Source organism: Osmerus eperlanus, chromosome 20, assembly GCF_963692335.1.
Source record: "Osmerus eperlanus chromosome 20, fOsmEpe2.1, whole genome shotgun sequence".
Classification (NCBI taxonomy): Eukaryota; Metazoa; Chordata; class Actinopteri; order Osmeriformes; family Osmeridae; genus Osmerus; species Osmerus eperlanus.
The window spans coordinates 5275297-5288474 of record NC_085037.1 but is presented as its reverse complement, the minus strand read 5'-3'; the positions used below and the strand labels follow the sequence as shown (position 1 = coordinate 5288474).

At 46.6% G+C, this 13178-nt stretch overlaps 1 protein-coding gene across 1 annotated transcript in view; it reads left to right on the top strand.

Moving 5' to 3' along the window:
• Positions 1 to 13178, top strand: part of trappc9 (trafficking protein particle complex subunit 9) — a 90585-nt gene that overhangs the window by 10055 nt on the left and 67352 nt on the right. Inside the window, exons 9-11 of the mRNA XM_062446057.1 lie at positions 325 to 468; positions 6553 to 6679; positions 7625 to 7770. Of these exons, the coding sequence (XP_062302041.1) occupies positions 325 to 468; positions 6553 to 6679; positions 7625 to 7770 (417 nt within the window). The remainder of the gene's footprint in view (positions 1 to 324; positions 469 to 6552; positions 6680 to 7624; positions 7771 to 13178) is intronic.

Here is a 13178-nt window from a genome sequence, read left to right as displayed (position 1 = left end):
ATGAGCTGTAGCAGGGCTGTGTAAATCGTGGAGTACACGTTGCTGAAAGGGGATCACGCTGAGTTAAAAGCACATACAAACATATGTCAGGTGAGAGAGGTTGTGGTGGTTTAATTGCACGTGGAGGCCCACTGGATACACAAGTGTTTTAATCCTGGTTGCGTCTGTTTATGGAACATTGGTGGCTTATTCCAGGTGTGCAAACTTACTTCATGTAAACGTGATTGCATCTGTGAGTTGAAATGTGCTTGTTTTTGTCTCTGTCTGTCCTCTCTCTCTCTCCCTCTCTCTCTGTCTCTCTCTGTCTCTGTCTCTGTCTCTCAGGGTCTCACTGTGGCTGGGCGGCAGTGCAGATGCGTCTCCTCCACGAGCTGGTATATGCGTCGCGGCGTATGGGCAACCCCGGCCTGTCTGTTCGCCACCTGTCCTTCCTCCTGCAGACCATGCTGGACTTCCTGTCAGACCAAGGTCAGTCGTAGACTAGTTACCCGCTGGCCAGCTGTGCCAGCGGGTAACTAGTTTCTTCATATTCATTGAATTCTGCGGATTTCAGTTTAAATCCAGGTCCATTCTCTCGTCCTGCGCTTCACTTAGTACACTGTTATGCTTTGCATTTAACAGACGGTGATACTTAACCAAGTCAGCCTGGGCTGTGGGGACTGTTGGGAGTGTGTAGTTGGACCAGATATCCTCTTGGATTCAGTAGTCACCCAAGCAGTCCAACAGATGCTCCATTGACCACACAATGGAGGCCAATGTACTGTAATCCTTTTCTGGAGGGAGAGGGAGAGGGAGAGGGAGAGGGAGGGGGAGAGGGAGGGGGAGAGGGAGAGAGAGACATGGTAGGGAGGGAGCAGAAAGAGTAAGGAGAGAGCCAGCTGCATGAAATATTCATCACTGTCAGCAAGGGACTGCTGCTGCTCTCAGGGCATGCTCCCATCTTCCTCGCATCCTCGGTTTTGCCCCTTATGGTATATATGTAGCACTTCCCGCCTTCATATCTCTGGGTGAAAATACAAAAGGGAAACTTATTATAATGGAGAAAACGCCTGCCCTCTGTAGACTCTCCAGTTAGGAGCACAAAAAACGATGTGACATTCTTACTTCATCCATCCTCATTCACTAGAAGAAGAAACCCCCTCCTCTATAAGCTACACTGAATGCCTGAGTAGCTGTATTACAGACAAAAAAAGCACAAAAAAAAAACACTCATGAGTTGGGTTGTGAATAGTGGCTTTTTGCAGACTGTGTGTAATAGTCCATGCAAATATGTCTGCTGTAAACTGTGGTTGCACCCCCCCCCCCCTCCCACCCCAAGTGTGATGTCACTAGCTGTTGGAGGTTATTGCAGGTTGCTGTATCCCAGCATGCCATGGGGCTGCATGGCCCCTCGCTGGGCATTCTGCGTGTGTGTGTGTGAGGTGGTAAATGTAAAACACCAGAGCTGTGAGAGACCCCCCCCTCACACACACACTCCCAGAGTCCTGCTCCATCCAGTTAAAACCCTGGTTCTTTAATCCCCAGCCATGGCCACCATGGGGGGTGCGGGCTGCTGGACAGACATGTGGTGAGGTACTGGGGGAGCCTCACAGTGTTGAGAGTGCTCTTTGACTGGTGTGAGAGAGACCAGAGAGGAGAATGCAGGCCAAGAGCCCAGGTGCAGAAAGGGTTAGCCAAAGTGCTTATGGACCTCTTACTGCCCTTTCTCTAGGACCCGGGACCCCCCGTCGTTTGAGGTTGTTCCTCAAGCATCTCGCCCTGTTTATAGGATGGGTATATTTTCACATTTACATTTAGTCATTTTAGCAGACGCTCTTATCCAGAGCGACTTACAGTAAGTACAGGGACATTCCCCAGAGGCAAGTAGGGTGAAGTGCCTTGCCCAAGGACACAACGTCATTTCGCACGGCCGGGAATCGAACTGGAAACCTTCAGATTACTAGCCCGATTCCCTAACCGCTCCGCCACTTGACTCCCTCCCTGGGTGGACTTGCATTTGCACACACCTCTGTTTCACAGGTGGATGCTGCTGTGTGGGGAGTTGAGTGGGTAGCATTTCGTATGGACTCTCAGAAGCAGTCAAACCTTTTTAGATTGATCATTTTCAATATAATCCTCCCCACTTGAGCTCCTGCACCCCTCAGGACCATTCTGTCCCTCAACCTAATTGTGTTTGAAGGTAAACACGATTAAATTCTTGGAACTCACAATTACAATGTTCCCTTTTAGCACCCTGTTAGTCATTATTCACTGTTTTAATGTCAGCCGCCAATCCAGCATTAGGAAAGGCAAAGCCTTTGATTTTCTGGTTGTGGACTCTTTCAAAGACCTTTTCGTGGTAGCAGCTTTTTCAAGTCTTCGCTGGTAACGTAAAAAAAAAAAAAAATCCTAAAATGTTTTATTTAAGCCTACCTCTGTACCAGGCAGGAATCGAAGATAGCTTTTAACTGCACTGCCTGTGGGTCATGAGAAGGTGATCAGGCACAGCTAATTACCGCAGTGTCATGCTGTCGTTCTCCTTCACTATGTAGCCTCAGGATCGCTGGGAAGGATGGAGAGGTGTAATAAAGATAGAGAGAGAGAGAGCTAGAGGAGATGCATCAACTGAAAGAGAAAAATGAAGAGGAGGAGGGGGTAAAGGTGTGTGAGCGATGAGAGAGAAGAGAGGGGAGAATACTTTGTATGGTTGACTCAGAGAAACGAGGTTGTAATCGATATGTTTCGCTCGTTTCGTATACGTTGCGAGGAAACTATGATTGAGTGTGATGGGTTGCCGTCCCTGATATATATGGAGTGAGAAAAGTACTGTAATGTAAGGACTTTTGTTGAAACTATTCTTAGAAATGATTGTGAAAATTATGGGATCTAGTAGCTGAAGCCCATGGTCTGTGACCGTGAGCAGAGATGATATCAGTTTGGCCCAGTTGAGCAGTGCTAGTGCTGGCATACTGCTCCCAACTGTACAAAAAGACTACTCCACATCCAGATGGCAGATAAAAAGCACTTTAAGAAGTTCTTCTCATCTCTTCTCAACTCTCCGTCACGAAAGGCACTGTAAGTGGTGAGTGCGGTTATCGTTGAAATAAGGATCACTGCCTCTTGAACCAGCCCCAACCGTTCATGAGGGTATTCTGAGCTGTAACTTGCACCTAATTGTCAGTGGCTGACTCAAGCCTGTCCTGTCTACCCACAGCGATAGCAGTCAGTTTCCCCCAAAACATATATGTTTTTTCCACATATCAATGAGGAAACCTGTATTTCCCTCTGCTTTGTCCTCCCACATGCTTCACACTCTTCCGTCAAAGTTTCCAAATGAACTTGTGGGAGACAGAATCTTTAGTCAGTGCCTGCCAGGCCCTGCCATTGGGTGATGATTGCTCGGTTATTGTTAGCTGTGTTTTCTGGTTTGTCTCAAGCTTTCAACACCTTGTGGGAACTGGAGGAAAGAGTCAGCATGATACAGTATGTATATACACAGTACATGTGTCTATGAAGCCCCTTTATGGGATTCAGAAGTGTTTTTAGGAACTGGGAATTAAATGCTTTTGGTAAGACTTTACATTATGATGTACTACCAAATAACTACACAGCCATACCTATAGTGACAACTTTGTAAGTACATTTATTTGGGAATTATTTATTGTAATCAAACATTAGTAATTGTTGGCTGTACAGGTTATTACAAAACTCTAAGAAGGGGATGTTTAATGTGTGATGTAGGCAGTTGGAGGTTGCTACCAAAACAAGATCAATGTCCAAAACATCCGCTAAACCCAATTTCCCCATACCAAGATTCACTTGTGTCGTAACTTTTACCACTAAAACATAATGAAGTATTACTACACAGCCGCTTCTCTGTAACTACAATTTAGTTACTAAGGGATTGGTATGTAGTTACATGTTAATTTAAGGCTGCCCTATGGCATCTAAAATAAATTCAGAGAAACAGTTCCCCCAATTTTTGTCTGAACTCCTGGGCTTTCCTCCAGCTCGTGTTTGATTGACAGTGGGTTCACAAAATAAGACGGATGAACGTCCGTCTCGCCAAAGGCGATAGGCTGGGATAGATTAGCTGTAACCTAAATGGCTGGAAAGTAGCGGGCCACTTCAAAATATGAAATGGCCATCCCACTGGCACTGAACCGTCTGTGTTTTTAAACAACTATAAGAGGGCCTCATTAGCTTACACTACATGTTTACAGGGGACTGTACAACTTTTCTTTTCATACTGAAAAAATCTTACCTACCTTGTGTTGCCTATGCTTTTTACTTAGTCCGCTACCTGGATATATCTACAACATGTGGTCACAGCGACTAACACTACTGCTCTCCTCCTCCATTATATAAAAGAGCCAACACTGAGATTCATGATGGACATTACATCACCTCAGCCAACTACTAAGTCTGCCGTCACCCACCCCATATTCAGTTGCCTCCATCTCCAAAATATATACTATTCATATTTGATGTGACATTAATGTGTGTGTACTCTGTCAGCAGTGTTGCCATCAAACAGAGTTGGGCAGTTCATCTTCAGTGACACTTGCCGGCATTTCTCCAATGTTTTATTGAGTCTGTTCCACTGTCAAAATGTATTTGAAGTCTTCGACTCTCTTCTGTCCTGAGAGTCTAAGTAGTGAAGCACCACCAAGGATATTAAAACATTTAGAAGTCACCAGAGGCCTCTACCACACACTACTAGTCTGCTGCATTGGAAATGTACTCGTTTTACTCATGTCACCTCCATGGGGAACGTCAAAATACTGCTAGAGAATGCTATTGAGGCCACTCAAAGACATGATCCAGAGTGAGATGTTTAACACACAAGAGTGCATTTAAAATACTAGAGCCTTATTAAAGCTGTTATTGCTTTCCTTACTCGTCAATAAATTACTAGTTGGATTTGCAATCCCCCTGCATTATATGCAGCGGCTATCCGTTAGCAGATTCTTGTTCGGGAATAATGAGCTCAAACTAAAGTTTGTTTTTATTGTATTTAGTTGTTTTAATTTAGTTCTATCTTCTGGTTTTATCTTTCAGCTGGTATGTTTCAGATCACTGTAATATCCCACTGAGGGTCCATTCAGAGGATACAGAACAATTCTCTGAAACTTAGATGGGTGATGTGAACAGAAACAGATTTCTCTAGTAACCTCCTGTTGAAACGCCCTCAGTGTGAAAGTGAGTCAAAAAGATCCCCTACTGAGTTGGATAGCTTGGTACTGCTTCGGGGTAAGGGCAAGCAGGTGCCAAGCCACTTTGCTGAGAGAGAAACAGTTGGAGAGATACATGGGGTATACAATGAAGCCTGGCAAATAGACTTGTGCAATCCAGTGAGCTTGAAAGATCCTGTTTACAGCACATCATTGTTAAATAAGAATCAATACTCTTCTTGTCCTTCAATGTTTTTTTAAATTTTGTTTTGCAGTGCTGCTTCGGCTAGTTTATTTGCAGAGTAAAAATCCTACTCCTTGTTGGTTTAGGAATCATTGCAAATCAGTCACAATGGGCAGACAACCCAGTTGCTTTAGAAAGTTCTGATGAGCAATACACACACAAACTCTTATTCATTTGATACTTTTGTATGCGACACACAGTACGTCTGTTTGTTACCCAACTAGTGCAGAATCTCCATCCGCTTCCAAACCCTCACGCGATATGTGACTGGACTGGTAAGGGAGAAGGTAGCAGGAAAGAAAGTCGTTGCGACCGTCGTTTTGTTGAGAAAAATATGCAGATGGGTGCGAAGATATCTGCAATATGTTTTTGTTTGTTGTTTCCCCAACAGCGAATCCATGTGGCTAGATAAGGTTGATAGGCCAGTTATGAATTCCCAGCTCTGCTAACGTTATCAAGCCACGTCTTGCTCTACTCTTTATCAGAAGCGTTTCATCCCACTTCTAGGACTCCCCCCCCCCCCCCCCTTCCATCTCCGGACTATTGACCTGCGTTCGATTTGATCCTCCTTTTCGCAAACCTCTGGTAAATGTTAACACTTTTGAAGGCACGTGTGATCCTTTCTTTCACACGATGACACGTTTGCCTGGTGATCGTCAGTATTGGGTTCCACGTTCTGTCTGTCTCGTGGCTCTCATGGATGCCGCACTCGTCCGGCCGAGGATGTCCTTTTCGAAAAAACAAGGACTGTTCCATAGACTGAATTCGGTCATCCCAACCCTGCCCGAGGTCTGAAGGCTGGAGGAGTAACTCAAAGAGACATGTTTGTATGCAAGGAAAGCAGCGAGGCAGCGATGATCCAGCCGGGCCATAAACATTTTTATTGATCGCGCTGTAAAACTGAGTGTCTTTCTCACCTGGAGGTATGGAGATGGGCGAAGCCCAATGAATTAAGTGGAAGCTAATTAGCGCTCGCAAGGTTTGTATCCCATTCCAGTACTAACCCTTCAGGGTTTAAATGTCAACGGTATGGGCGTGGGGAAGGAAGGACCTGGAAAGTGTGACCCCTATTTTCGAACACCAGATGTTTTAATACATCTCTTTCTTCTCTTTCCAACCATTTCTTCTTTCCACTCTTCTGCTCTTTGTCCACAGAGAAGAAGGAGGTCACTCAGAGTCTGGAGAACTACACCTCCAAGTGCCCAGGTGGGATGGAGGTCATCTCCCTCCCGGATGGACTCAAGCTTCCCCCGGTGCCTTTTACCAAGCTACCCATCGTCAGGTACGTCCCAGTACACTGGCCGTCAGCTCGTTGGTCAATAGTTCAGCGGTTGACCCGGGAAACTCTTTTGTTGTCTGACCTGAGTGGCCAGGTTCTTGTATGGTTCGTTCTGATTGGCTCATGTAGTCATTCACCACAGATATGTAGATGGCCGCAGTAAGTGCCACTGTGATTGGAGCGGTAAAGCGGTCGAGATATTGTCTTCTCTCAATTTTGTCAGGTCATTTTCATGATGGTGGATATTGATTTAAATCAAGACTCAAATCCCCGATTTATAAAGGATCTTGAGAGCTGCATATTTGACATGCCAACAGAATTTAATCTCTGTAAGCAATATTTGTATTTGTGTAAAACAGCCTATTACTTATTCATTTTCCGAGTCGCATTTCCTAACAAAAATTATTTACAGTATATCACGGGGAAGTCACATATCCTGCCTGGGGCATTGTTGCTTCAGCAGCACCAGTTACACTTCCCAGCACAGTCTACTCCTCAACCACCAGCACCACTCCCCCCCCCCCCCCCTCCCACACTCCCCCCCCCCCCCCACCCACCCCCTTCATCCTAGAGTCAGGGTCGTTAGTAGGGCAGGTGGGAGGGTGTGCCATCTGTAACTTCCTCCAATGTGAGTGTGTGTTTCGAGAGAAATCCAACATGCTGATCAGTGTCTAAGCCTGGTGGCTAACAGGTTGAGATGCATAGCCACCCTGAGGTGATAAGTGCTCCACCAGCGCCACTCTCACCTCAGAGCACTGTGTCGGCTGATAGATGAACTGGAATCGCTACAATCCACCACCTCCCCTTCTCGGGGATTTATGTTCTGCCATACGATTGGCTCAGGCCTGGCCAGAATCCATCTCATCCTCTCAGGACCGTAATGGATACGGCCGGGTGAAACTAACTCTTTTTCTCTGCCCCCCCCTCTCTTTTCTTCCACCCAAATAGATCAGTGAAGCTACTCAATCTGCCCGTCAGCCTGCGCCCCCACAAAGTAAAAGGCCTGCTGGGACAAAACATGTCCACTGCTAGCCCCTTTATCTACTCCCCCATCATCATGCACAACCGGGGAGAGGAGCGCTGCAAGAAGATAGGTGGGCACACGCACACGCACACATGGTCCTACAGGTAGTCATTTAACCCTTTTTGTTGCAGTGTCCTGAGCATAGCATGTCAAGGAAAGCTAGACCAGACATGCTAATTTGGCGTACTTAGTATGGCATCAAAAATTAAAATAACATCATAGACTGTCAGCACGTCTGACTCCATAATTACTGCGACCTCCATGCGTTGGTCTCTATATAGCCTTATCGGGATTCACTTGTTTCCATTTTGAAGGATCTTTTAAGCTCTCCAGTTTTGGCAGGCACTCGTTTCAGACAGATGGCTTTTCAGCATGAGCTGCCCTGACTTCTCATCGAAATCAGGGAGTGTGAGTGTGAATCCTGTGCTCCCAGCTTATCTACTCCACACTGCCAAATCAGATGGTTTTGACACGATGGCTGTTGTTTGAAGTTCATTTTCTGTGCTTTTCTCTGTCCTATACCTCTTCCATGTAGTCTACCAGTGTAGCTCTTAGCTGAGTTTAGCCGTTTGGTTTTCTTGGTGATGTATTGTAAGCCACAGCACAGGGAGGGAGGGTGAACACATTATTCTGTAGTTTTTACGAAATATATTATTTATTTATTAGGGTTAAATGAGGAGTCCTCAGTCTTTTCCTGCCGAAAAGCTTTTAGTTGCATGCCATATTTAATTCATCATAAAACTTGTGTATGAACACAAAAGTTAATCTTAATACAGATTGAATACAGTCTGTTACTGTTGATTTATTCATGTCATTTCTTTGCTCTGAGCCAACCAGATTGACAGCCATGCCTCCATGGCAGACAGACAAACAAGCCAAGGAGAGAAAAGAGAAACAAATGACTTCTTAATGGGCAAAGTGTTGTCATCAGGATCAATTATTTATCACTTTAATGTTATTGTTTCCCCCTACCCATCGCTTATATCAGGCTGTCCTTGTAAACAAGGTACATTATCTTAACCGTCCCAGATCTGAATGAATGCCTTCTCCTAACAAATACCCCAACTGCCACTGTGGGGAAGATTTGTCACTTGGGGGCGAAAGAAAAGCAACATGCTCAAGGCTAGGCCGGAGTGAGTCACTCCTGTCCTGACAGGATATCTGTGGGCTGTGATGAACTACATCTTGTTTGCATCCCGTCTGTGCCGCATCCATTTCAGTGTTTTGTGGCTCCATGCTACCGTCAAAGGTATGCATACGAGTCAGCATGTGAGAGGGGCTGGGCAGGTGTGAGCCGGGGGAGAGGCAGCCAGCCGAGAGGCAGCCAGCACAGTGCTGGGTGTCCGGAGGTGTGGGTGTGTTTTCCTGTTTCTCTCTCAAGGTGCTCGGTAATGAGAGAGCCATGTTCTAGAACGAGGAGCATCACCTGACACACCTTAGACAACCATCCAAAGCCTCGAGTATCTACAATGTAGGTCTCTGGTCTAGTCAACCGAAAGGGTCGGCCAGTGTGAACCTGCAACGTCAGTTTTGTATTTTCCTTTTTTGATTTAAGCACATTATGCGACATGCAGTGCAAATGTAATATCCATAAGGTGGTCACCCCCGCATTAAGAATGCAAAAGTAATTTAAACTTGACGGTCAACTGATGGAGGCCATTTATGTGGGGCTGAAACTCTGAAGTTGCAACTTCAGGGCTAGCAGGTGGACAGCACCCTTTGCTGAAACCCTAGCTGTATTGTAGTGCAGGAGACTCAGAGTCACTGAAGGAGCAAAACAACAGTAGTCTGAGTATTCTATTCAGCAACTATCGTCATTTGAACATGACTTAACTATCAAGAGAGCTTTGTTGGATTTCTTTCATCTGACCACATTTAATGCTACCCATTACCTTTTACGTAAACAATTCTTCCAAAACTGTCACTGTGTGCACTCTTTTACATACTTAATCGTCAGTGCCGGGCAGGCTGTGTGTGGTGATAACGCCAAGAAGCTTTCAGGGAATAATATTCGTTGTTAGTCAAATAAACAGTACCTTGGCATTCTCTTAGGCTATGCGTGGGCACAAATCTGCATTTAGGTGTCTTTCTACAGATGTATTTTTATTGTCTTAGTGAATCATGTCTGGATACGTTCCTAAAAGTTCAGTATGGCATCTTTAGAGCACCAACTCTACTCTGCCTCTGAGTCGACAGGCCACTAATGGATTTAAAACTGACTGTCTGGCATGGCGGCAGCACAGAGGCTCCTCATACAGCACAGAGGCTGCATGTAGAGGCCAGAGTGGAGAGGCTGCATGGGGAGGCTGTATGGAGAGGCTGCATGTAGAGGCCAGAATGGAGAGGCTGCATGTAGAGGCCAGAGTGGAGAGGCTGCATGTAGAGGCCAGAATGGAGAGGCTGCATGTAGAGGCCAGAATGGAGAGGCTGCATGTAGAGGCCAGAATGTAGAGGCTGCATGTAGAGGCCAGAATGGAGAGGCTGCATGTAGAGGCCAGAATGTAGAGGCTGCATGTAGAGGCCAGAATGGAGAGGCTGCATATAGAGGCCAGAATGGAGAGGCTGCATGTAGAGGCCAGAATGGAGAGGCTGCATATAGAGGCCAGAGTGGAGAGGCTGCATGTAGAGGCCAGAGTGGAGAGGCTGCATGGAGAGGCTGCATAAAGAGGCTTATGGAAGCGGCTCAGAAGCAGTACGGAGGCATCATGCCTGTGGCAGACGTGCAACTGTGAACATGCATCTTTCACCCACCGTCACAGTCTCCCCACACTGAGCCCCACAGTATCTCTGCCACCGCAGCTGCCAACGCAGGAGCATTACCCCAACCAATACGCCCCGGCTCTCCCACCACGGCCTCACTTGGGATTGGAGCCACGTAAACCTGTGTGTAGCACCTCCTCTCCAAAGATCTATGGCTATCATCATTGGTCTGTCTGCAGATGGAATTGTAATTGGATCATTGAGGCACCCTTTGTTTTTCCTAGCACTATCAGACTGAGGAGGAGTGGGTCTTTAGCCTACTAACCTCAAGATTATCTTCAAAGCCTATAAGCTTTGAGGCTATGGAAACCGCAGACTAGCCATGTTCATGAGAGCTTTGCTTGTGGTTGCTGTAGCATAGGACAGAATTGGCGCTCCCCGGCATTCTGCAAGCAGTACAACTGCAGGCCCTAGCTCTGGCTTCTATCCCTCACGTTTTGCTGATAAGGAATCAAAGTTAAAAGCATTCTGTTAGAAAAACCCAGGGGCTGCATAGTGAGTGTGTGTGTGTCAGGCTCCTCTTTGTGTCGATTTCCATAAAGCAGATTTATGCAGAACCATAAAACAGGGTGTTCTGTCAAAGGCGATTGTTTTTTCTATAATTGCTTTGAGATTAGGTTTTAGAGACTGCCAAATGTGCTGGTGTCCATCCGGTTTGATGTCTTCCTGTTTCAGTGGTGTACATAGGTATACAGATAGGTGTGTGCAAGTGGGATAGGTTTCCAGAATATTTATTCTGCACTGCGATTGGGGGGTTGGGTGGGGGAGTGGGGGAGTGGAGGTGGTGGAGTGTGGGGGTGGGGGAGTGGAGGTGGTGGAGTGGGGGTGGGGGTGGGGGAGTGGAGGTGGTGGAGTGGGGGTGGGTTGAGTGGGGGTGGGAGTGGGGGTGGGGGTGGGAGTGGGGGTGGGAGTGGAGGTGGTGGAGTGGGGGTGGGTTGAGTGGGGGTGGGAGTGGGAGTGGGGGTGGGGGAGTGGGGGTGGGAGTGGAGGTGGTGGAGTGGGGGTGGGGGAGTGGGGGTGGGGGAGTGGAGGTGGGGGAGTGGGGGTGGGGGAGTGGGGGTGGGGGAGTGGAGGTGGGGGAGTGGGGGTGGGGGAGTGGAGGTGGGGGAGTGGGGGTGGGGGAGTGGGGGTGGGGGAGTGGGGGTGGGGGAGTGGGGGTGGGGGAGTGGGGGTGGGGGTGGGGGGCCTCAGTCTATGATTAGACTCAAAGGTACTGTGCCTCTGTGTCTTGTACTCTATCACAACATCATGCAGAGTATTGAATAAGCTATATTGGATTTGATGGCTACATTTCATTTGTTTTTGTTTTGAAAGCTGCGCCTTCTAGTTAAATTGGATGAATATATTTCCACACATTATCTAAAGGTAAACTGGCTTGAGACCCCATATTGTCTTTGGTTTGATATGACTGGTTTCTTTCATCTATAAAGATGAGATGAAACATAATGGATACCTCTGCTCCTGTTGGAATACAGCTAGTGTAATACGGAAGACTAATATGGAACATGAGACCCAGCAGAGCTGTGGATGCAGTTACTGTCATCGTGCTGTATGTTGTTTTAGGATTTCTCTCCATGCAGTCCAACTGATAACAAAAATGTGCCTCGGACTAAATTGACAGAAAATATATCTTATTGGGAAATGCTTGGGCGGAATAACAGGTGTGATTGGTGAATGGATGCCTTGTCTACTCTAAGTGCATCTTGGGCAGAAGGCCCGCACTCTTTGTTTAAGAGAGCCGTTTTCTCCGGCTCTATGTGACTATGGAGGTATTTCATTTTGGACAACAGTGGAAGATTGTGCCTCCTTGTTGGTATTTATCAATCAGTTGAAATATAAATGAGTCTGGAAATTGGCTAGGGGCAGGATGGCGTAAAAGGAATATCCCAGTTGATTTACAGCATTAGCGCAGCTTCTGTGCTGGGCCTTGATGACGGACAATTGGATGAAATGTCCCTCCACTTTTCCCCTCAGTTTAGTGGTGTGTTTGGGCATGAGAGCCGGATTCGAGGGGATAAATAAATGGCCAAAGTACCTCACTCGGCTTGTTATTAGAACAACAAGACACAATAAGGAGCCAAATGCTTGTCTTTATGGGCCTCTTCTCTTCCCCCCATGCCTCCAGACTATTTGCAGTTTAGGACATACATAAGTAAACACAGCTTATAAAAAATGTACACGACAAACAAAATACCCAAACTCCTCGATTTGGTTTTTATCGTTTTTTTGCCTCAAAGGTATTTGTTGACACGACTCTCAGCGCTGACTCAATTTTCCCTCCTGTGACGAGTGGCCATCGCCGCAAGCCCAGTGAAAGCACTCCAATCCTATAAAGCTGGCTATCGTTAGCCTGCAGATGGGCCTATTTCATGGAAGGGCGTCGTCATCCTCACACAAGAGCGTCAGATCTCGCTGGCAGCGATGTCTCCTGCTTTCAGATGGGAAGGTCCACTGACATTTTACTGCTAATGAGAAATCTTTTGTACGGCAGACACATCGTTTGATTAGACAGGGTTTGATTCAGCTTTACCTGGAAGCTTCATGGAAATAAACACCTAGGATTATACGTTTCCTGGTAGTTGATGGTAATTCTTTCTGAATGTCTCATAATTGGTTGACTTTCAAAGGTGGGTTGGGTGAAGCGTTGGAGGATGCTGACACTGTTAGATATTGCTGTGTGGACAGTAATGTGAACTGTGTTGACCGGAGTGTATGTGT